At 42.1% G+C, this 25,778-nt stretch overlaps 1 protein-coding gene across 3 annotated transcripts in view; it reads right to left on the bottom strand.

Annotated features, from left to right (window-relative positions):
* Positions 1-8,391: 8,391 nt before the first annotated feature.
* SEC14L1 (SEC14 like lipid binding 1) overlaps positions 8,392-25,778 on the bottom strand; it is a 32,008-nt gene continuing 14,621 nt past the window's right edge. For 2 of the 3 annotated variants that reach the window (XM_032208608.1, XM_032208609.1), the window contains exons 3-16: positions 24,600-24,749; positions 24,389-24,520; positions 23,555-23,683; positions 22,586-22,817; positions 22,078-22,187; positions 21,406-21,595; positions 19,327-19,415; positions 18,285-18,355; positions 17,326-17,497; positions 16,962-17,096; positions 15,432-15,566; positions 13,482-13,736; positions 12,195-12,373; positions 8,850-10,627 (exon numbers count right to left, since the gene is read on the bottom strand). In XM_032208608.1, the coding sequence (XP_032064499.1) occupies positions 10,522-10,627; positions 12,195-12,373; positions 13,482-13,736; positions 15,432-15,566; positions 16,962-17,096; positions 17,326-17,497; positions 18,285-18,355; positions 19,327-19,415; positions 21,406-21,595; positions 22,078-22,187; positions 22,586-22,817; positions 23,555-23,683; positions 24,389-24,520; positions 24,600-24,749 (2,085 nt within the window). In that variant the 3' untranslated portion in view covers positions 8,850-10,521. Of the gene's footprint in view, positions 10,628-12,194; positions 12,374-13,481; positions 13,737-15,431; positions 15,567-16,961; positions 17,097-17,325; positions 17,498-18,284; positions 18,356-19,326; positions 19,416-21,405; positions 21,596-22,077; positions 22,188-22,585; positions 22,818-23,554; positions 23,684-24,388; positions 24,521-24,599; positions 24,750-25,778 lie in introns of all 3 variants that reach the window. The other variant, XM_032208607.1, reaches the window with a different exon arrangement.

Raw genomic sequence — 25,778 nt, 5'->3', positions numbered from 1 at the left:
ATGACCTCTAGCCCTCTGTGGAAGGGGGAGTTGACCTTGGGCATGAAGGAAGGGTCGAGTCTGAGGATGACCCTGTTATCTAGGAAGGTGCAGAGGTCCGCTCTGCTGGAGAGAGCATTGATTTCCAAGACTCTTCTGGCCGAAGTGATGGCGTCCAGAAAGACGACCTTAAGGGTCAGTAGCTGAAGGGAAACCTTCTTCAAGGGTTTGAACGGTGCCTCCATCAGGGCCTGGAGGACCGTGGGCAGGTCCCAGGAGGGGAATCGATGGACCACTGAGGGTTTCAGATTCGCCGCCCCCTTGAGGAACCGTCTGAGAACTGGATGTTGGGACAAGGGAGGAGCGTTCACTCCCCCCAGGACTGTAGAAAGAGCGGAGACCTGGCGTCTAAGGGTACTGGTGGCCAGGCCCTTCTGATGACCCTCCTGGAGGAAGTCTAGGACTTGGGGAACTGAGGCCGCTGTTGGGCAGAGGCCCTTATCCCGGCACCAGTCTGAAAATGCCACCCAGGAGGCGTTGTAGATACGGGTGGTGGACTGCCTCCTGGATGCCTCTACCACCTTGATGACCTCTTCGGAAAACTGCACCTGTCTTAGTTGCTCCCGCTCAAGTGCCAGACGGTCAGATGAAGCCACTCCGGGTCCAGGTGCTCTAGGGACCCCTGGTGAAGAGCCACCTCCCCCGCTGGGATTCTCCAGTGAGGAGCTGTGGACAGGTCCACTAGATCTGCCAGCCAGGGGCAGCGCGGCCAAAAGGGAGCTACCATTATCACCTCTGCTCTCTCCGCTACCACCCTCCTCAGGACCCTGGGAATGAGGGGAAGGGGGGGGGGAAAGCGTAGAGAAGACCTGGTGGCCAACTGCACTGAAGGGCGTCCGTGTCCATGGCTCCCTTGGTCGGAAACCTCGAAACAAACTCCAGCAGCTGGGCGTTCTGCGGGGTCGCAAACAGGTCCACCGTCGGATGACCGAACTTCTCGCAGATCTGGCGGAAGATCGAGGGGTGGAGCTGCCACTCTCCGTTGTCGATCGTTTCTCTGCTGAGCCAGTCTGCCTGATGGTTCTCTGTTCCGGAGATGTGCTCCGCTCTGATAGATGACAGGTGCTTCTCTGCCCAGTTTCCCAGTCGCAGCGCCTCGTCGCGAAGAACCTTGGAGTGGGTGCTGCCCTGTCTGTTCACGTGTGCCTTGGCCGCTACGTTGTCTGTCAGGACTAGGATGTGTTGTCCTCTTACTATGCTCTTGAAGTGCCGAAGAGCCAGGTGGATAGCTCTGAGCTCCAACCAGTTGATGTTGTGTTTCAGATCTGCTGGAGTCCACCGGCCCTGGGCTATCTGGTTCTCCAGATGGGCCCCCCAGCCGAAGAGGCTTGCGTCGGTGGTAAGTGTCATCCTTGCCGGTTCCCTGAAGAGGCAGCCTCTGTTCAGAGCTGGAGACAGCCACCAGCGGAAGGATAGTAGCACCTGGGGTGACACCCGGATCCTGAAGGTCGCGTCGCTCGTCCTGGCCTTCTGATGGGGCAATAGGAGCCACTGGAGCTCCCTGGCGTGTAGTCAGGCCCCTGGCACGATCCCTATGCACGAGATGAACTTTCCCAGGAGCCTGGAAAGAAGAACCACAGGGACAGAGCGTGACTTGCGAACCTCGTGGATCATCTTAACGATGCTGTCCTTGCGATCCTGGGAGAGAAATACCTCCCCAGCCACTGAGTCGATGATGGACCCTAGGTGAAGGAGCCTAGTGGAGGGCACGAGGTGACTCTTCTCCAGGTTAATGGAGGGATCTGAGGGTGTCGATGGTAGTACCCAAATCCCTTGCAGCCGAGTCAGGAGACCTGGCTAAGATGAGGATGTGTCTAGGTAGCAGAATAAGCAGACTGGGAGGGAGCGTAGGTGACCTGCTGCTGCTGCGAGCACCTTGGTGAAGGTCCTGGGAGCTGAGGCCAACCCGAAAGGCAGGGCCCTGTATTGGAAATGGTTCCCCTCGTGGGAGAACCTCAGGAATTTACGGTGTTCCGGGGTGATCCTGATATGGAGGTATGCCTCTGTGAGGTCGATGGATGCCAGAAAGTCGCCCGGCCGGATGCCCTCCAGGATAGATTTCAGTGAGGCCATCTTAAATTTGTGGTATACCACCCTGGAATTGAGTAATTTGAAGTCCAGGATGGCTCTCCAACCCCCCCCCCAAGCTTTTAGGGACTAGAAAGAGGTTCGAGTAGAACCCTGATCCCTTCTCCCCCTCTGGGACCCTCTCGATGGCCCTGATGTCTAAGAGATGTTTAATGGCCTTGGCCTTAAGGGCCCTCTTGGTCGGGTCTGAGGAGGAGGTGAAGGTGCGGAACCTACTGGGGGGAAGGGAGCGGAACTCCAGGTGTAGCCCGAGCCTTACCGTCTGGAGTATCCACTCATCCGATGTGATACGATCCCAGGCATCCGCAAACACGGAGAGGTGACCGCCGATGGGGTGATCTGGGGTCGGATCACTTGAATCTGCGGAAGGGGCGACCGCCTGCTCCTCGAAAGGGCCGCTTTCCTTGATGTTGACCCCTGAACCTGTTTTGGAATTGTCTATCCCCCTGCCTGTGAAACCTGGGGTTTTGGTACCTCTGGCCTTGACTGTCTCCGTCAGGTGGTCTGTAGGAGGTCCTCCTAGTGTATGGCGCGTGGCGGAAGTCCGACCGTTTGGTTGTTGACGGGAGGATCTTCCGCTTGTTTTTATCTTCTACAAGGAGGGGGTCCAGCGCCGTCCCAAATAACTTTCCCCGGTGTAATCTGCGCCAGTTAGGTGCCACTTCATCCGGGATTCTGCCTGCCAGTGGCGTAGCCAGAGCAGGCGCCTAGAAGCAACTGAGGAAGACATAGCCCACGAAGCATACTTTACCGCATCCAAGGTGGCGTCTGCTGAGAATTGCGTTGCCGCCAGCATCTTGGAAATATCCTGCAAGAGTCGAACCTCTGATGCTGGAGTCCTATCCCTCAGTTGCTCCAACCACAGGACCGTGGACCTATTAAAGAAAGAAGCAGAGGTGGCCGCCCTGATGGCCCAGGTGATAGCCTGGAACGTTTTGCGCAGGACGATGTCTGCCTTCTTATCCTCAGGTTTGAGGCAATTGGCAGTGTCGCCTGCGACGACCATTGAAGAGGATGCCAGGGTGGCCACCGGGTTGTCCACTTCAGGTACCTGTAGAGCCTGGGCGAAAGTCTGATTAAGATTGTAAAATTTTCTTTCATTTCCCCCTGGGGTGGGGAAAGACCCTGGCTTTACCCATTGCGATTTGAGCACCTCCATGAACATTTCTGGCGTGGGGATCTCCTCCTTAGCCACGGGAGGCCTGTGGAAGGGTCCCTTTTTCTTCTTACTCTTACCCTTGCCAGAAGACTCAGTTGTGGCCTTAGGATCCGGGGGTGGATCCAGGTCCGCTGTGGCAGCTGCCTTGCGTAGCAAGGAACTAAATAGGGAAGGGGGAAAAAGGCCCGCCATGGTGGAATCCTCCCCTACTTGAGGATCCTCATCCTCTGAGAATCCCACCTCTTTCAATTCTCCCTCCTCTAGGTCGGATGTCTCACTAGCCGTGGATGGGGAGGGAGACCTGGCTTCCCTTGCAGCCGAAGTGCTGGGGCAATCACTCTGCCCTCTGGGAGGCTCTTGAGGGGGCCTGCTCCTGGAGCTCTGGAGCTGCCGAGTTAGGCTGGAGGCCATAACCTGGGCCAGGGCCCTGGCTAGCATGTCCTGGAAGCTGCTGGTGAGGTCAGGCAGTGCGGGCTGGAGCTCTGGTGGCTGGGAATATTCCCTGGGTTCAGGGGATAGGGGTGCCAGGCGAGGCCTAGCAGGACTGACCGCTCTGCGACCAAAGGAATCCGCTCTCGAGTCCACTGGGGGGGGGCAGGAGAAAGTGGGGGCGAAAGGGAGCTGTGCCTTCTATGGGGGCCCCCTGGTGAAGCTGGAGATGCTGCCCTGGTCTCAGCCCAGGCTGAAGGCCTGCGGGGAGAACGTGATCTGGAGGGGGAAGGGCTGATGGTCGCCCTGAACTCCCTGGTCGAGGCCCTGGTCGTTCTGGCCTCCTTCCTGGGGGCTGCCTTCTTGGGAGCCCTGGCCTTATCCCTCTTCACTGGGGATCTGCCTCTGGTGCCTGGGGAAACCGCCCTGGAGGGCCCCTCATCCGGATCCACACCCCCTGGGGCTCTGGGCCTGGTATCCCTGCTCCTGGTCGCCTCCGCCATTATTCACAGTTACGGTGCTCACCAACTTCCTCCTTCTGCAGCCGGCTATAAGGCGGACTTGCCTCCTCGGGGCCTGGATCCGCTTCTCTGCTTCCCTGCCGCTGGATTGCGGCCTCAGCTGCCGGCAGGCACAATCCTGGAATACCCCCCGGATCACCGGCGGGGTAGAGCCCAAAGGGAAGCCTCTTCTGGCTTCCTGGTGCCTTGTGAGCGCTTTCGGCGTCCATAGGGGAACGCTGGTCACGCACTCACCCACGTGCTCCTAAAATGGCGACTGACCAAGATGGCGATCGCTGGAGTCCTCCGGTTCCTCTCACGCGGCTGGGAGCCTTCGCAGCACTCCTCGTTGGTTCCCGGTCTTCCAGACCCTCCTGGGCCTTTCCGGATGCTGCATGGTCATCTCTTTTGTCCCTGCAGCCTCTGGGACTTCCACCCCCTTAAAGCGACTGGCCGGTCGCATGGGGCGTTTGCGCACGCGCTGGCAAGCCGGAGCTTGAAAAGCGGCGCGGAGCACAGCAGGAGGATGGTGAGTCGATCTGCTTATTGTTAGAAGTAATCCTGATAGAAAAAAAGCCTTGCTGAAAGGAAAAAAACTCCTAAGTTTTCGAAAAGAAGGGAGAGAAAGAGTAACACTCCATTCAGGCCGAAGACTGAGGTTAATCTGGGTAGCCAGAGGAGAGCAGGAGGTGTGGCTTCCAAAAGATTACCTCAGTCTCCAATAGGCCAGAAGGCTTGGTTAATACCCATGGTTACTCCTCCCACACCTTCTCTTCGGAAACTGTAGTAACTACATTCTACTAATGCAGCAACTACAGGCTAAATCTGACCACTGCTGACCACTGTTCGATCCTGACAGGGCTCAATGTTGACTCAGTCTTCCATCTTTCCGAAGTCGATAAAAATGAGAACCCAGATTGTTCGGGGCAATATGTTGATAACGTAAACTCCCTAGAGAGTGATGTAAAGCACTATCGTGATGTATGCAAGTCTAAGTGCTGTTGCTATTCTTCTGCAGGTTATTGAAAGATGGACAAGAACATAAAATACTAGAAAAACATGTAAATAGTACTTATGTAGTCTACATTATCTTGCCAAAGTATGACCAGCAAGTGACATTGAGAAATATCAAAAAATATACAGTTGGCTGCCATTTGTCTAGAATTATCAGAACTCATCAACATTCAAAGTTTAAAAGGAAAAGATAGGTGGGATTATGTGATTCAGGAAACTGATGGTGCACTTGGTACTTCATAGGGTCTGTCCCCAACCACATTGGATCACTTTCCCAGCCTCTTATTCATTCTCTCTGTATGTATGTGTGTGTGTGTGTGTGTATGTATGTATGTGTGTGTGTGTGTGTGTATATATATATATATATATATATATATATATATATATATATATATATATATATATATATATATATATATATATATATATATATATATATATGCTATGTTTATGCTGATAAATAAATAAAGGGAGACTAGTATAGATCTATTTCAAGCTACTTAGCTCTCATCAGCTAGCCATATATATATATTCTATATATATATATATATTCTATATATATATATATATTCTATCTCCATATCTATCATCTATCTATCTATCTATCTATCTATCTATCTATCTATCTATCTATCTATCTATCTATCTATCTATCTATCTATCTATCTACCTACCTACCTACCTACCTACCTACCTACCTACCTACCTACCTACCTATCATCTATCTATCTATCTATCTATCTATCTATCTATCTATCTATCTATCTATCTATCCATCCATCCATCCATCCATCTATCGTCTTGTTGTATTCGGGTCTTTTCCCATGTAAGATTGAGATTGTCTTGGCAACGTTTCGGCGAGGTCTCACTCACCATCTTCAGGCTGGTATTTTGGGCTTAAAGCATGATGGGAGCTGCCTGCCAAAACCCAGCCTGAAGATGGCAAGTGGGACCTCGCCGAAACATTGCCAAGACAATCTCAATCTTACAAGGGAAAAGACCCGAATACAACAAGACAGCATACCTACACCCGTGAAAATCTACGAATACACACACACACACACACACATATACATGCACACACACACGTTCACAGTATAATTTTATAATTTCAGTGTATCTTCATTTAGCAAAATGACGACTTGAAAGGAGTGTTTATAATCTCCTCCACCACAATAGCGCTTTGCAGTGCTTTTACAGCCCGTTCTAAGCACTCTACAGTTAGCACATTGCCCCCAACAATCTTCATTTTACCCACCTCAGAAGGATGGAAGGCCGAGTCAACCTTGAGCCAGTGAGAATCAAACTGCTGGCAGTCAGCAGAATTAGCCTGCAATACTACATTTTAACCACTACGCTACCACTGCTCAATAAAAACAAAAAAACTAAGGGAATCTGGTAGAACAGCCTACTTATTCAGAGGTCAATGCCATAAAATTTAAATAGGGTTACCCTGTAAGAATATGGAAGATTATAGCCTAAGTGTACAACGTGTGTACAATTTCTGTGAAGTATTTGCCTTGTTTCAGTTCTGAATTGTTGCATTTCTTTGATACCAAATGCTATCAAAGCTTCATGTAGTTATAAAGGGAGTCCAAAAGTACCAACACTATCCAATTTTGATCCTTGTTTCATTTATTTCATTAAACAAAGGTCACAATATGCTTGGGTGAGAAAGCAATCACCCTGTTAAATTCCGTAAATATCTCTGCTCTTTCCAACTACCATAACTGAAGAAAATGCTGTTATAATTAGTGACCCATGTCTCACACCTTCAGCTCAGAAATATCTTAGGATTTTTTTTAGCATGAACAGTTCATGTCAGGTTCGGCTACATCATTTCTGGTTAATATGTGAACTCAGCTGTGGAAAACACTGAAACCTGTAGACTTGCTTTCACGTTCGGAAATCATTGTTCTTCTGCACGTCCCACTGGAACATCCGCTTCAGCTGACAGGAAGGTGGATGGATATTTTTGTAAATTTTTGTTATAAAGCAATATTGAAGCTTCCTTAAGGGATGGAAAGTTATTTGGGTCCTGCGGTAGCACAAGATTCCCAAACAACAATACTGCATGTTTGATAGTTAATACAAGGTTCCAATTATGGGTTTCTGCCAGCCCAAACACCACAGCCTGAAGACTTTTGTTTTTGGCTCATCTGCCAATAAAACTTTCCTCCAGAAATCTGCAGGGTCTGACTGTACAGATGGAACCATTAGAAATAGTTTTGTGAGCTCCAGTTTGATCGGTATCGATTACATTTCAATGAGGTCTTCAGAAGTATCTTTTGGGTGGCCAATGGGTGTCTGTAGAATCTGTGGCAACACCAGTGACAAGGGGACCCTATGTGAGATTCATACAGCACACAAAAATCATTTAATGAAATAGCCACACAACCATCCCTACACATAGCACTCTTGTTGTCTGGCCTACAGTTATATTCCTTTTAGGATCTTTGGCCTGCCACACACTCTCTCTCTTTCTTTACTATGCTATTCATTAGTGGGGAATTGGGAGGGGGGAATATAAAGGAGTAGAATGTGTTTGTTTTCAAAATAACAAAAAATCCTTTCTAGAAATCAAGGTCATTCTGTCTCTGCACCTCTGCACCTGACTGGAACTAGATGGGTGGAGATGCCAGCGTGGCAGAGGAAGATTGGACCATGTGATGAACTTGTGGGTGTGGGGACAAGATCATGAACTTTCAACTCGGTGGAAACCCAGGAAGCTTTCAGATTTGGGGTGCAACAGACGTACCAATATATCTCTCTTATTAAATTGGAAGTTTAAGGATAGTTCTGCCTTGGACTCTGATTTATTTCTGGATGATATTTGGAACGCTGACACTTATTGTATCTTCTAGGAAATCACCACTTCTGAAGCATGCTGTGAAGAAATGGATTCAGACATTTTTCCCATATCACATTTATTACTGATACAAATAAAAAAAATATTTAAAAGACTGTTACCTTATTACCAAGATTGAGGTAATATGTTTAGAAAACATTTACAGAAATCAATATGAAGTTCAGGAACGGCGAGAAGGTGGGAGAAAGTTGCTAAATTAAGTTAATGGAAGGATTGATTACCAGTTCTGGCAGAACAGAGACAGAATAATAGCAAGATCACACACCAAGGAGAAGAGCAAAGAGTTAATCAGGCCATAGGTGGGATGTCATGCTTTTTATGAGGAATAACAACCCTTCCACTCCAAGTGCGTGTGTGCTTTGAGCTCTGAAATGCACTCTCCTCCCAAAGTCCAATGTATTGCCCATCCAAGGGCCATTGCTGAGCAAACAGACATCTTAAGATAGAAAACAGAGGTCCAATCATTAAACATTCTGCAAAATCAGACATCCATGGGCTGATAGCAGCCATTGAATGAAACATCTTCACAGCTGCCAGCAAAATTGCCATGGGAGAGAGAGAACCATCTTTCATAAAGAGCCTCTGTTTTGGAGAGGGAAGAATGTACCATTTTGCAATCAGGCAAGGGGGACACTAATTACAAGAGGATGAACATGGCACAATGTTTCTGAGGCTGGGAACCATGTTCGTGATTACATACCAACAATTAAAACTGCTACTGAAGATAATTACCATACTAATGCTCTTAGTAGTTAAGGAACAATCACAAAAGAAGCAGCGGCTGGATGAAATACAGCATGTGTGGGTCTGTGGAACAAATCTATACCCTTTCAATTCCATTTAACTAATATCCAGAATGGTCATCTAGATTAATACTTTCAAGCACTCACCGGTTTTAGTTTTACAATTCATATGGCAAGTCCTTTGAATTAGCATATAAACACTCTGACCTTAAAAACAAATTCCTTTAGCTTTCTAATTAATACATTTGCAGGTTGCATTCATCATTACTTTCCTTTGTTCTGAAACAGAGTGTATGTTAACATTCTACAAGATATGTAAGCACAGAGTAAGCACAGAGTAAGCACACAGTCTTCTCTAAACAAGGCTGTAATTATACACTGGAGGTGTGGGGGGGGGGAAGGGGGTAACTAGAGCTTTAAATGGGAATGAATGAATCCAACAGATACTATTTCAGCAGCTATTGTTGGCTAAGCGAACAGATTTGCAATTCTTGTAGAATTATACTCATTTGCATCAGCAAGACTAGTCTGGCAGCTGGCTGTTTTAGGTTTCAAGGCTTCCAAAAGGCATGCTTCAAATACTAATGAAGCAAGTGCTGGAGAGTTTAAGCAACCTTTAGCAAATTTACTATTAGGGAAACATGTGGATGTGTCTGCAATGAATTATTGCCACAGCAGGCTGTGCTCTGTTAGGAGGGTAAACATCCCGTCTGTACTGCAGTAGCGCCTGAGGTTTCACTTGGGCATTCATAGGGCAGACTAGTGGAGAAGGGCACAGGAAGGAAAGGACCGAGGCAGCCACTTCTCCGGGAAGCTCTTCGCAGAAAAGATGACGCTCTTCAAAAGATATTTGTCGAGGATGAAAAGAAGCAAATGAGGTGCAATCATGTGCACCTCTGGGAGAAACAAACCTGAGGACTCAAAGGAGGGCCAGCCTTTGGGTGAGTTGAGGAGAGCCTGCTCTGCCCTCTTCCTTCCCACCTTCGATGCTCAGAAGTGTATGTTTTAGCTTAATGTCTTTCAATGCCCCCAAAAAGAGGAGTCTGTCCGTAACCATGTGAGCTAGCAGAATGAACTCGTGTTAAAATAGCTGCCTCCCTCTGTCAGGGCAGCACCTCTCGCTGAGAAAAGATAGGGAAAAGGGTTCAGCCAGTTCACCAGCTGGCTTTTCACAAAATGTTAGGCACCCAGCTACTGCACTGCACTCCTTAGGCCTTCCTTAATGCTGGGCTGTAACAGAGGAGAGGCTCAGGAGAGTAGAAGCAGAAGAGGGGTAGGGGTGTGTGTGTGGAGGTGTACTTAAACTTTGCGAAAATCTCACTGGCAAAAACTTTGGGACAGACTTCTAATGCATTACAAATATATCAACAGGAAGTCAGCCATACAACCACTGATTGATTCTTCCTTTGCAAAACAGCCCTTTACATTTCCAAGTGAAGATTTGTGCGAGCGTATGTATAAAAAACTATGGCTATTAAGATTAGACACACTTTCAGTTCCAATTCAAAACAAAACCAGAATATTTAAATGCACACAGCTACTTTTACTATCTATAAAAAGACCTTCCATTTGTGTGTTTGTTTTTGCAAGTGTCACTGATGATGAGGATGCTGTATTGCAGAGGACTGCCATAGACGAGGGTCCAGCCATCTCATCAACTGGCTTTCGTAGGCAGTGGCACTACCTGGAAATCATGGAGCTGGACTGAGACTGGCCGGAGGAAGTTGTAGCAGCACTGAGCTGAGAAAATCCACTGTGACTTGATTCAAGGCTGCTCATCGATCCCCTGTGGAAAGATGGACTCAAGGTAAGCATAGGATACCTTCATGAGCTGTATGCAAAAACAATATTAGGGGGGGGGGGATCCCAAATGGAATTGGCAGTGATAGGCTGAATGTATAAGTACTGATCATGGAGTTTTTTTCATTAATTTTAGCTACTACAACTTCCTGGCCAACCTGAGAAACCATATGGCATACAGCAGGTGGAGAAGGGCTGGTTTATATAGTCAGTTAGCCAAGGAACCAGAATGAATCATCCATGTATACTTCACAAACCAATTTCCAACTATTACAATAATCAGTAAGCCTCAAAGATGCCAAAGTCACAATACTAAAAAGCCAGATTTTTTTTTTAAGAATAAAAGGTGCTAGGTTGCCATATATCTTTATAGCTAACACCACTGGGAAAAAAAACTATTCCATAATATCTTGTTTAAGAACCTACAGTAAGAAAATAAATTGTTCTTCAGGAACAATCTGCAGTGACTGACCCCCTACTAACAATGAAGAAAAGAGTACTTATTATCTTCCAATTCCAATTTCTTATTCAATAAACTAAGAAAAAATAAGTTTTCTCTAACAAATAAACATGTAGTGTATAGAATCTAGAAAAATTCCTTAAATTGATTCAGATTACAAATGATTAATCTGAGTCAATTTAAGGAATCGTATGGATTTTACATACTAAAAAATCTTCACATATACAATTACGACTTATAACCAAAAACCAAACTGATTCGAAGAGACAAAATGCCAATACCTGCACTCATTTTATAGTGAATAGCATCAAAAAGAGATTTATCATAAATTCATTTATAAAAATATTTCGCTTGCTATTTTCTTTCTCTTCAAATCAATAAGCAAAGGTTGCCATTGTTTGATGCAACTTGCTAGTCTAAGAAAAAATTTTTGAACCATGCAATGTCTGATCTTTTTAATGTTAAAAAAGATCAGTAAAGCCATTTACATAGTTCATGATTACTGTAGTTTTTGAGACCTGCACATAAGTTTTAATGATAACAATTTGCCCCTTATCTCTGATCTGAAAGACGATTTAACTTTTTTCCTCTGTCTCCATCAAACCAATGTTTGTTAATATTAGTCAAGTGTACTTATTGTTTAGAGGGCTGTGAATAATATATTAGCTACCCTTAGAGATTATCGATTTGTCCTAAGGACAAAAACAGTCAAAATCATTTTCTAACTTCGTATAAAATGCTATTTTTTTGTGAAATCAATCAACCAAGGCAAGAAAAGTTAAAAATATGCATGTTTGCAATGGAGTCCAGCAATGTGAAGAATGGAGATAAGAGAGAGGGGCCATAAACATCAGATGAGTTGCTTTTAACCAAAAGTGGTATCTGAAAGCTCATAGGCAGAGTACCTTTAAGAATCATCTTGATGACTCTAAAGTCTCTAGAAAAACTAGGTCATGGAAATGCTGCTGTTCCTGTACTACTCTGGGTAGTTTTTGATTGCTTGCATTAAAGGCTTAGCGAGCCATAAGACATTTTCTCATTTATTTATTTTTTTAAAAAAGACCGGCATTTGCAACATTACAGTTAACTTTACCTGAAATCTTCTGACCCAATGACTTCTGTGTAGTACATCACTTTGCACTTGTGAGATGAAACTTGCAGGGATGCCAGTACGTCATCAACACGAGGCAGGCTGGTGGTAGCGCAGGCAGGCATGCTGTGGAACTTCCACTGGAGAATGTAGAAGCCAGGCCATCTGGTCACATGAGACCCCTTAAAAAGCAAGAGCAGAGGAAATCAGGGCTAATAACCATCCATTTGGATATAATGTAGTGCACTTCATCAATCGGCAGTTGTAGGTTGAGTCTTCCTTTCATGCTCAGCTTACTTAATCAATTCAGAGAAGCTGGCAGGCAAAAACGTAAGAAACATACTTCCATTAAGCACAATTCGGGTTTTTTGAGTTTATGGTTATTGATCATTATAGCTTATCATAGATATATATGAAAAATAAGGATTAATTGGCAAGTACGGCATACATAATACCTAGTACCACATCTTGACTTGGTGGTAAGCCTTGATATTTAGACCGGTGCACATAGAATCACAAAGTTGTAATGAATTAGGTAGCCCACCATCCTGCAGATGGAGTTATGCATGGTTTTGAACATACTAATTTGTTACTATCCTACGATTTGTATATCACCCTTTTAAAATGCAGAGAAGTAATTTTCAGGGAATCCAAAATGTGGATATTTCCCTTAAAAAACAGCTATATCCCAGAAGAAGGTTGCAAAATTTTAAGGAGGGATAGCAGTTCAAAGATTGAAAGGCACATCCGCCCGCAGTTTCCTTATTGTTGTACAATTGATTTGTGAAGTGCATGACTGATTAAAATATCACTCTCCCCTTGCCCTGAAAGAGCAATTCCTTTAAGGTTGAGTTGGTGAGGACCTCTAATTTCAATGTTGAATTAGCATTCTATTTTATAAAACGCTGAAATAAGTCATTGGCCAAATGTTCTAGTGTGAAGCAAGGCAAAATAGGTTTAGTGGGAGAAACCAAATGCAAACTGTTTGAGAAGGACTTAAGACTCTTGAGAAGAACTTAAGATCTCTTCTCCTCCTATAGCCATATTAAGGCAACCCATTCTGGATGCGAAAACACATCAAGTCCGCACTTTCTAAGGATTTCACACTGCTACAATGATACATTAGGAACTGTATTAAGACTGGCTAATGACATAATCACAAAGTAGCAACACAAGAATGCTGTGTTGGGTATTCAGAACATGCTTGCATTAAAAAGCCCGTTTTGATAAAACCTAAAAGCATTTAGCTAGGAATCAAAGTGGAGCTTGTGTTTAGAGTCGTGTTCTCACCTGCACGCTTTCCCCTTCCTTGCAGATGAGCGGTGATTCCACCATACTGTAGTCTCGCCCCAGCTGCCAGGCTTTGTCTATCAACTGTACGTTATTGCCACCAGGGGAGGTAATACTATGTGCCCCTACCAAAGAGTCTTTTTTGGGAGGCTGAGGGGCTCTCTTGGAGTGATAGATGTTGAAAACAATATCACCTTTACAAACATCAAAATCCCAGGTGATCACAGAGGCAGCTTCCACAATCTGAATGTAAATCTGAAAAGAAGAGCAAGGGGATATATTAGAAACTCAAATCATGGCAGATATCTCTACTGGCCAAGGCTCCCGTCAGCCTTCTCTCAATAAGAATTGTGCACTGTGTCTGGTTTGAAGCCTGCTATTTGTATCAATCACAGTACCAATAAAGGAGAATATTTGTAGCTCAGGGTTGAAATGAAGGGTCCTTGGTGCTGAGCTTGTTCTTTTGCAAATGTTTCATTACTCAAAACTAGGTAACATCATCAGTGCTGTAAGGAGTGGGGTTTGCTCTCTGTTTCTATTCTAGCAGCTTGCCCTGTCAGAATTGATGGGGAATGGTTGGGCTGTTAACTGTTAGCTTATTTGGCATTCCTTGACTGGGGTATTGTTTATTTGATTGTTGGTCTGATGTTAATCTTGGAGTTAAACTATGCTTATCTGAGTGCTGGTGGAGTGTGCTTGGGTCTTTTTGTTCCTCTTTTGGCTTGTTGATTATCTCTTTTGCATAGTATGTAGATAATGTATATGTCTATGTATCTATTGATGGCTAATTTATCAGAGTGCCAGGCTTCTTGAAATTCCCTGGTGTTTTTAGATTTGGCTTGGTTTAGGATGGTCAGCGTTTCCAATTGAAACTATGGTCAAGTCTGTCCATAGTTACAGTACCATCTATCAGAAATCACGTTGAAGAATTCATCTAGCTACAACATCCATTAATTGTGTCACATTGTTGTATTTTGTTGTATTTATTTTGTACAATGACAATAAAGGCTATGCTATACTATACGTACTTAAAGCAATAGTGTCTACTATTGTATGATTTTAATCTTCATGTTAGATGATTATTAAAACCTTAACATTGCAAATGAAAATCTGATGCCCAAAGACAGAAACATAGGCTGTTGTCAGGAAAGACCTATGATTATTTAAGCAAAAATAATCAAGAGCTAGAAACAGAAACTAGGAATACTAGGAAAATACTGTGAGCCAAGCATTAGAAGAATCATTAACACTATTCATATCACAGAGGGTGAGAACAGAGGAGGGTCTACTCCCCTTTTCTAACTTTTTAATTACAGATTCTGGAATGCTTTATCATGCAAGAGAAACTGGGGAAGAAAGTCAAGGGCTGGGGACTTCCCATACTTCACTTTAGGTCTCTTTTCCTTAGAAATGAAGCATTACCATTACAAATTCATAGATAGGATTTTGAGGCCATTCAGATGATACTCAAGATAGCAATCTTGCCCAAAATTGTCATGAAAGATTGACGCACCTAATGGAAAGTAGTTTTTTTTTTAAAAAATAAAAGTTTTATGGTATGATTTTTCCTAACTGTGGACATAGCATTTCAGTTTTGAAATCAAGAATATCACTTGAATTAGTTCTCAAAATAAAAATTGCTTCCCAAAATCCTCTCCACATACCTGTTTGATTATCTTTACCATAGGCTGCCCAGCTAGATATTAGGCCCTAAGGAAAGCTGAACCTGGTTAGTACTCAGGGGACAGCCTACCAGAAAATAGAAAAGCTAGAGGCTAGATAGACTAGGAAGTTTAAAAAAGTGCCTGAAAATATCCATGGTAAACAATTTCCTTAACATTTCTAAGAAAACAACTTGGACTTATTCATGAGGTCATGAGGAATTGACTTCTATTTGAAGATTATTTTTAGCAAACACTACCGGGAAAGGAGAAAAATAAAATGATTCACCTCATGGGGAGCTCCTTTGAAGACACTTGCAGACTGATAAATAGTTTCTGTCCACAATTTTATGTCTTCGTTTTCTAGTTCTTCTGCTGTCCGGTACAAAGATTTGGGAACCAGCCCACCTTCTGGAACTTCACACTAAAGAAATTTAAATAAAGTGTGGAGAGAAAAGAGTTAGTAAAATGCATCTGTTTCTGCTCCAACTGAAAACATCTCAGAAAGAACATTCCACAGCCAATTTGAAATAGTGAGATGTAAACAGATCAATGAATAAAACTACTGTGTGTGACTGGAAATGACCCCATTTTTCTCAATGTAGCTTATGTCTGCCCTCACAACATACTTCTCAAGCAGACACTGATGAGGGACAGACTGAAGGTTAATTGGTCTGAAACTGTCTTCACTGTAAGACAAGATGTATTCAAAAACTAGCTTTTCAGCAGTAAAAGAACAGCATTTACGGTGTTATATACAAATGAATATTGTACATAGGCAGGATTCATTATTATCAATGGTATATATTACAGCATATATTTTAAAGATAAATGACATGATTCTATCTGGGGTCTGGGGATCCTGCAAATGTGGGTGTGTGCAAATGTATAGATGGCTATATTATCTGTGAGTGGTAATTGCCACTCTCCTACACTTTTACACTTTTGATTTATTGTGATTTTGATTGATTGATTTTTTTATTCATGTAAATAAGATGGGGACTATATTAAAACAAAGCAAAACATTTTCTTGAAGCACTGAGTGTGAGGTTTTGAGGTTGTGTGGACAATGTGACAACAGACTTTGTAGGCAGCCATCCTGAAGTTGTCTCCCAGAGTAAACAGCTCCAGGCTAACTTGAAGCCTCTTCTAGACAGCACCTCAGAGAAGCAAGTGGCATGGCAAATAATGTTTCACACCACTCAACTGTCCCAGCTGCTTGCCAACAGCTGAGAGAGAAAAAATTATCTTCAGAAAAATTCTTGTTGTGTCACTTGGCCCTCCCTGATTCCCAGTACCTGACAGAGGAAAGCATTAGACAAGAATGCATTTTCTCATGCTGCTTTCCTTATCCCAATTCCTGGATTCATTAAAGGGACTAGTGGCACAAAAACATGAATCTTGCTGGAGGCCCAGAAAACCTTTGGGAGTGCTCTGGAAAAACATTGAGAAGAGTCTTCTCCATATGAAGTATCTTCCCTACATTCTGAAGGGCCCCAGACTAGATGTTTAAGCTGGGTGGACCTTTAAGCTGGGTGGCTTCCACAAAAGCCTTTGGGAAATCCCAAAATGTCTCAGCCTAGAAACACTTGAACTTCACTTGAATCCAAAGGGATTCAAACCCACCCAAACTGCTTTGCTAAATTGAATGGGATGATCCCTTCAGCAAATTGTGCCACTTATGCAACTCAAATGGCTTCTTTGAAATGAATCTAGGACTCTTTGCACACGCCTAATCCTGGGTTTTGCGCTAGCACAGAGAATGAATTATTACAGGTCACTGAGCTTGGTTGTCAAACAAAGTGACTTTTCTACCTACCATACATTCTCCACCAAGAAAATCGGGAATAATTTCTTTGTCAATGTAATCCAACAGCCCACCAGGACCCTGGTAATCATTGCCAGCATAAATCAGGAATTTCTTTCGGGTGTTGTCATCAATGAAAGGGCTAACCTACAAACAAAATACTAAAGTAGTAACGTTCCCAAGACATCAGATGAACTCAAGAGAAACACATTATTCCAATAGTCACTTAGGTCTATGCTCTAGCTGGATTTCTACTTATAGCTCCAAAAATCAAGCAACTATAAATATCAAGCTTGCCAATCTTGCCTATTCCAAAGTACACACTGACCCCAATTTACAAAACATCAATTCCCAGAGAACCAACTTAAGAACCTACCAGTGTCCAAAGGACTGGAAACACTCTGGGAGCTCGGAGAATTAGAAGACGTCCTAGCGTTTCTGGATAATTAGCTTCTACCACCTCAATGATCCTCAGCAAGGCCTTGACACCAGGTCTCCATAGGTGGCGCATATTCAAGCCCTCCAGATCCACCAAGCAAGTCCAAGAGCTGTGTTTTCCCAAAATAAAACATAACCAGCATGTTCAACTTAAATCAATCAAGCAATTATTTGATTGTGACAGAATGCAAATATACTGTACTATATCAGATGTTTTTACTCTTCACTTAAATTCTGGTAGTCAAAAACCGTAATACCTGAAATATTTGTTAATGAGAGAGAAAGAAAATTTACCCTCCCCTCTTTCAAATCCAGATGCTTATAATTCATTCAATCCTTCCAACTCTTTAAATTTTTGGGTTTAATTGCATTGCTCACTCATGAAAAGCATGCATTCCCAATTTCACTGGTCCACCTTTTTGGCCTTTCAATATTTTTATTGATTTGTTTACATCCCATCCCATTTTTTTCATCCATCCTAGTTTTAAAATATTGTATATATGAAATTCCCTAATAGTCTTCTTTTCACACTGGTTCAATATTATTACTTGAGCTACAGTAGATGGTATCTATTTTCATACTGCTCTTGGGATTATCATCACTTCCCATTCCCACCTGCACTTATCTGGATCTATTCTTAGCTGTTACTCAGAAATATCTGACACTATTGTTTAATGACTAAACTTCAGCAGAGAGGGTGGGATGCCAGAATCTTGCAGAATCAAATCTGGCTACGTGTGCCATATTATATAAATGACCACTGGAATTGTGCGGAAGTGTTCGATTTGTTAACCTAGGACTTGATCAAAACACTGTATAGCAAAACTTCATCTCAATTAGCATAAACATGTAAGTTTAGTGAAACAGACTCATGGGACTTCAAGAAAGTTTCTTTACCTAATAGGCCTTCCAAATACTTTTGTATTTTCTTTACACCTCCTCAGTCCTTCTTCATTTATAGATAAAACCTGCACATTAATTAAAAAAAAGAAAGACGAGAATGTTGAATTATGTTGCTTTAAAATGGCCATGATAACATTTCAGACACAGAGTTACTTTGGGTTCAACTTTGATTTTTGTGAAGAAATTTAAAAATAAAATATAATGAAAGTCAGTATTTTTTGTGTGTAGTATCTGAACTACGAAATAATTTGAATATCTAGTTTTGAGGAATCAATATGTGCATTTACATTTTAAAATGTAAAATTATACCTCTTACAATTTAAAAATGAATCGCATACATCAAAAGGCATTACTTTATATTTATTGAGCCCTTCAAAGAATGTTTAAAAAGAAATTAATATTTCTTATGTTGCTGACATAAGAAATGTGAAAGTTCATACAATCTGGTCTTGTCCATCTACAGCTTTGTTTGGATTTCAAATTACTACATATGTTAATTCAATTTTGGGAAGAAACATTAGAATTTGTTCTCTCATTGAGAGCTTGGCACTTTGAAGGTCGGATCATGGAAAAAGTGGTAATTTTTATGAAATTGGAAAAACAATTTCTCTCTTACTTATATTCAGAGGCAAGAAGGCGCTATCCTGATATCTGAGGACTAACACTTCATTCCCCTATTCAGAAGTGAGCAACCTGTAGTAGCCCCAGCTTAGCTGGCCAATAGTGAGAGATGCCATATCTCAAGAGCAAAAAGCTGCCCATATGTTTATTCTTTGCACAACAGACAGAAAAAGCATGTTGCTATTCTAATAAAAGAGATATCAAAATGAACAGATTGTCAATGACGTTCTAGAGTGCTCCCGGCTGTAATGTAACTTTTCCCAGCTGACAATACCCTGCAGATATTTTGGACATGGTTTAATAGGAGTAACCTAACTGAGGAACATCCAGTTACGCTAATTGATGCAGGATAATTGAAATGGGGATGTAACATTCCCTAGAGAAATCATCTGCAAATTGTATCTGAGGCACTTACGTAGCGAAGCAGGGCTTCTTCTCCAAGAGCTCGCACCAAACCTTTGGTATCCATCTGGCCTAGCCTCAACACATACAGTGGACGCCCATCTGAAGCAAAAGAATAATAATGGTGGCATTCAAGTTATCGTCTGATAAACCAAGAAATGGTTAGAAGCCTTCTGTATTGGATTCTGTATAAACTGGAATGATCAATACTTGCTTATTAACCTAATTTCCAACAAACGTTTAGGCTGCATTAATAAAGATACAGAAGTAAAGATGATAAAGATTTAACTGCCATTAAATAAATGGCCAATGACTTTTGACCCCTTGTTTAATAGCTGTTCAAAGTTATGAGGGCCTCAGAAAGGGTGCTTTACAGCCCAAACAGCACTTCCAGAGACTATAAAATGTCATACTGCCCCCATGGTCACATGACTGCATTTTGGATGCTTGGCAACTAGCTTGCATTTACAACTGGTTACCAAGAAACCCATGATCATGTGATCGCCATTTGCAATCTTCTCCGCCAGAAAGCCAATTCTGCTCATAAGTTAAGGATTGCCTATATAGGAACTTCTGGCTTGAAAACATGCTTAATATTATTTAACTTTTTATTACCTTATTTCAATTTCTATGGCCGCCCACTTATGTATCACTCATCAACTTTATTGTATTATTGTAAGTATTATAATCAGAAGAGCCAATGGGAATGAAAAAAAACCATTATGATAAAAGATTATTTCCCCCTAGATGAACAGGACAACCATGAGTCAAAGACATACTGAGACATTATCAATGAAAATTAGAAGATACTGGTCTAACTATAGTGACTCTTCACAGTCGTGCCAGGACACCTTCCCAATGGGTATTTATTTTTGTTAGAATTTGAGGCCTCTTGATTCCAAAATGATTTTGGATGGCTTAACATTTTTAACTATTCATGATGTAAAGGAAAATAAATTACCAAATACTGACATTATTTTATGTGGCTTTGCCCAAACAAAGCCACATAAAAATAATAACCCCTCCCCCCAAAATCAGCAGGGAGTCCCTAACTCGAAGCCTGGGAACAGAGGATTTTCAGAGGCTTCTGGAAGGACAGGAATCATAATATGGGGAACCCAAAGGTGCTTTTTTCAAAAGGCAACTGGACTTTGTTTTTGAAAATATTGAAAATGTTTTGCTTCTCATTCACAAAGCTTTTCAGTTCACTGCAGAATTGAAGAAGCTTCTTGGATGAGAAGCAAAACGTCTTCATGGAAAAACAAAGTCCAATTTGGACAGCACCTTTTGGACAACCATGACCCGGGTGACTGGTAACTTCCACAGACATAGTATGGGGATGCTGTTCCAGAGAATGTATGCTTCTCTGTTCCCAGGAGATGGCAATTAACTGAAGGAACCTGGAGTGCACCCACTCTGCCGGATCATAGTGAATGGGCAGAAACTACTGGGAACATGCAGTCTCCCAAATAACCAGACCCCATGCCCAGAAAGGCTATAGAAGTCATGGCCAGTCTCTTGAATTACATCCAGACATCAACTGGCAACTAATACAGCTTGTAAAACAGTGATGACGCATGACAGTAACATGAGACACCCAATTACAGCCTATGCTGCTGAACTCTGGACCAGGTTTGAATGGTCTTCAATGGCCTCCAAAGGTACAATTTGGTTTGATCCCAAGACAGCATTTTGGCCAGCCACTGCTATATGCTGTGTTCATCAAATTCCCAAATGGTGCATGATTTAAAAACGAGCAGAAATCTGAAGTTGCAGATTGTTAATGTATTTTTTTATATTGTCTTAACCTTGTATTTACCACTTAAGAGTTGGCAACAACTGAAAGAGCTTACATGCCAAATGAATGATAAAGCCAAGACTTCTCACTTTCTAACTGGATGCCTTCCACTGTCCAGATACCTTTATCTTTATGTGTTACCTTCTACTCCAACAAAGTATCATAAACACTTTGACAATCAGTTTTAAGTACTTTAAGCAAATCTCATTTGGCGTTCTTTAGCAAACCACACTGGCAGCATTTCAGAAGACCTAAGACTTCCCCCTACAAAACGTTTGCATTGCTGTTACTAACCTTTGTCATGATGGTGCCAACCACCTGCATAATAATCCTGCAGTACTTGAGGAGGGTTCCAGGTATCCAGGATGTAGTCCACCTGATGCTGTTTGCGCCATGTTAAAGACTGGCACAGGATTTCTCTGGCCTTATCAATGTTGAAATCTCTGGCACGCAAGAATCTTAAGATGTGTTCATCTTTGGGGATCTATAAATGTAGTAATCAATAAGAATTTTCAAAACTATATATAATAACTCCATAGTCCCTTTCTGTACTTAAGCCCCATCCCTTTTCCATAAGAAAGCTGCCATGTCCTTATTGGGGAGAGGGGGGGGGGGACCTAGAAATCCAAGGACAAAAAGATGCCTTGTAGCAGAATGGAGAAGGTTAGACAGGAAATATAAGAACATAGTCCAGGCATTTTCTACCGTAGTACTAGAAGATCATAAAAACATCACAAGGAGGTGGTCTTGGAGAAGGGAGAATCACCCAGTTCTGAAATAGATTTAGGAATCTAAATTCTGCACTATGGGAAACTAAAGATTAGAATTTTCTACTCTATAAATAAATACATAAACAATTTTGCACTTTGTTTTCCTTCCTCTCGACACTGACATTCTGCCAGACATTCTTGTACATCATGCACTTTTTTGATGGACAGGAAGCTAAAGAGAGACACATCCTCTTACTTTGCCTTTGTGTGTTTCCTGGAGCCACTGCCGAAGTCTGATGAGGCAGCTTTCCTGAAGTGGGGTCAAGTCGCCCAGATACCTCTTGATATAATCTGCATCTAATTTGTCTGGAAAATGTAAATAAAATTCTTTTCATTGCCCATACTTCCAGTGGAAACCCTCATTTGCAAACCAAACTGTTTGAAATGTTCAATTATTTACATAAGTTAGCCGGTAGTAGTTTTGATAGATATTTTCATCAGTTCTACAGTTCTTTGTAACCTCTGCACTGCTAACTGCCTTCAACACCTACCATCAGAATCCCAAGTTGATTAAAAAGAACCTCCACAACTATGTGTCTACTTGATATTCTTGAAAAAAGATATAACTGTACAACTGCTTGCTTGCATTTTTTTTCCTAAATAAATAAATAAATTTGATTTTTTGCTAGTATCCTTAAAATCCAGCTGAGATTATGACGACATTCATGAAATAATTATAAAAGAGGATGGGACAAACCACATACCATCAGGGGTTCCAGCCGCCAGTTCTGATGCATTGTTGCACGTGTTGATTTCCTTGGTGTTCAGTCCTTCTTTGATAGCAGTTTCTGGTAGGTTGATTGGAGGGGATAGCGACCGTCTAAAGTGAGCTGTGCCGTGTTCAAATGCAAACTTAGCAGGGGGGGTCCAACGAGGAATAAATGTTACACCTTCTTCTTCTAGCTGCTTCAAGTAGTACTCTATTATCTCTTTGCCCTTTCAAAACAAGACAATCCTTAAATCAATGCATTGTAAGCGCACATGGCTGGTATGTGTGTTTGTGTGTTTGTGTGTATGTGTGTGAGAGAGAGACAGACAGAGAGAGAGAGAAAGAAGAACCCACGTAATTAGTTCTTGATTATCTGCTGCAATTGCAGGAACTTTGTGTTATGTTGGAGACTTCAGTTCAGCATTACAAAGCCTCAATTAGAAACTCAAGTCAAGAAGAACAATTATATTCCCATGACTTTCAATACAAAAAGAAAAAAGAAAGAAAGAAATGAAAAATATGTCCTCTAGATCTTTTTGTTCAAAAACAGACGTAACTAACTTTTGAATCCTGAAGCTCATTCCAGATCACGAGTAACTTCATTCCTTCTAAATATAAATTATAAAGAATACTATTTTTAGTCGCTTAGTGCTGAAGGACCAACTTCTTCTTAACTGGTTTATTCTTTAGCAGAACATGATCGCCAATATTTTTGTATTCATTCATTCCAATTATCTCTGACAAGATCAAACGATGGGAACTGATGATGGTACTTCTGGATGATGACCAGAGCCCGCCATATGCAGATTCCCCTCTTGCCAATATAATAGAGTAAAACATGCCTCTAATAGAAGATGGGAGCAAACACAGACTATGAAGTCATACAAGATCAATAAGGAACTGAAAATTGTTACCAACCTTCAGGAAGCCACATTATTTGCATATAAAACTTTAAAAAGATTACCTTTTTAATATTGCTAGTGTATTGCTTCATAGCAATCTTTTCTACTGTGCTTTCAAAGCCAAAGAAAGATTTAATGTCAAGACTTGCAGACTGCTCAAAACATGTCCAGTCTTCATTGTCTGGGTGCACCTGGAGATTTAAGAAATAAAAACAGCCACAACGTGTAAGAAAACCTTAATCCAGTAGCACAGGGCAATTATTTGTTAAGAATTGGACAGTGCATTTTCCTTTTCTTCACTTACAACTTTTTTCTCACCAAAATTAAAGAATGCCCAATAAGCCTAATATTTGTGTACCTACGGAATTCTTTTACTAAACATGTTGTTTGAAAAATATTCTTCTCTTAAATCTTAAAAATTTTGGAGCCAATAATTTCTTTGAATGTAAATTATTGGATCCAATAATTTGAAGAAAACCTACAAATTCAAATCTTGTGAATTACGTTTTCCTCAGATCAGAATTGCCAACCAAAATGACACATTCTGAGTATAATAGAACCTTTTACATCACAACTTGTTTTAAAGTGATCAGGAAAATGTATTGGGTGTATTCTTCTTGTTCCTAAACTCCACTCAGGAGCTACATTCTCATCACTATGCTTTCAGACAAGTAAGCAAGAACATCTCTTCAAATAAGTCTGCAAAGTCAAATCAATAAAAATGCTATTTGGGTTAACCGTGCTTTTAATTGTTTCTAATTTTGTGCCCTTGGCACCCTAGACAGGAAAAACAGAACCATAAATAATTGAAACCATAAATAACAAAGAATGCTTAAGTAGAAATGCTCCGTTCTTAGAAAGACCGTAATGTAAAATTGAAGCCTACCCTTACTCACCGTATATGAGCATTTTTCATTAATGACAACTCTGTTTGAGAAAGTTTCATTGTAGGCCTCTATGTGCAAAGTGCGGTCTCTTCTATTCAAGGCGTTCTTTTGGATAAAGTAAATATAATCTACCCCTGCAATCTGAGAAGGAGAACAGAGATGAATTTAAGTAGCAGCCCAAGAGGCGGTGATTTGGACAAAGAACCTGACTAAGTGTTACCTTTTTCAGGAGCCGTGGAGCATCCACATCCAATTTACAACGTCTTTCAGTCACATGGATTGCCCCGTCATCACTCTTGAATTCACTTGCAATATCACTGCCTACAAACATGGGGATGAGAGGGCAAGTGGGAAACCTTTTCTCATACGCCTGTAAGAAAAGGAGAATATAAACATCAACCTCTGTCACAAGATTCTCAAGGCAGCATTTCACATACTTGTTAACTAATCACAGATGTCCTCTTCATCTTAATAAATGGCTGAATTCTATTATACACTAAAATTCTAGCTTGTATTTCTCATATACTGTATTTTGCAGAGTATAAGACGCACCAGAGTATAAGAAGCACCAAGGTTTTGAAGAGGCAAATTTTTTAAAAAAGTTTTTGCACTCTGCAAACTTCCCCAAAATGGCCCACTTTGGCAAAAATGGGCCGGTTCTCTCCCCCCCCCCCAAAGGCATGAATAGCCTTTAGGGGGCTTGCAGAGTAATCCCTGGAGGAAACAAAAAATGAGCAAAAAAGGCCCATTTTTTGCAAAAACAGGCCTGATTTTTGTCAAAGAAAAGTGCATGCATAGCCTTTAGGAGGCTTATAGAGTACTCCTGGGGCTGGGGGGGGGGCAGAATTCAGCAAAACCCACACATTTTTCACTTATTTCTGCCTTCCTCAGCCCCCAGGAGCTCTCTGAAAGCCTTCTACAAGCTCTGCATGACCATTTTGCAAAGGGAGCGGCTTTTCGTGAGGCAAAAAAATGCTGTATTCAGTGTATAAGACGCACTCAGATTTTCAGCCTCTTTTTTGAGGGAAAAAGGTGTGTCTTATACTCCAAAAAATACAATATCTAACAAGAGCAGTGTGTGGCACTGGAGGAGCATCTTTAGTCAATCGTCTTTCCAAAGTACTTCTGCCAAGCCTAATAAAGACACCAAAAGCTCATTCTTTCCATACTGGTTGTCCCCAAGCATACCTATACAAATTCGACTCAGATCTGGGACCATTTCCCAACCTGTATTCATGCCTAAGTACATACAGGTAGTCCTCCACTTATGATGACAATTGGGACCTCAGTGACAGCAATCCCTGCAGTCCTGGTTGCCATCATTAACATGGTTATTAGGTAAGACAGCTTCCTGCAGTCAAAGTTACTGGGGAAAGCTGATAAAAGTTGCAAGTTCCAG

The sequence above is a fragment of the Thamnophis elegans genome, chromosome 2 (genome assembly GCF_009769535.1).
Source record: "Thamnophis elegans isolate rThaEle1 chromosome 2, rThaEle1.pri, whole genome shotgun sequence".
Lineage (NCBI taxonomy): Eukaryota > Metazoa > Chordata > Lepidosauria > Squamata > Colubridae > Thamnophis > Thamnophis elegans.
Note: the sequence above shows the minus strand (reverse complement) of the source record. Positions and strands in the feature narration are given on the sequence as shown.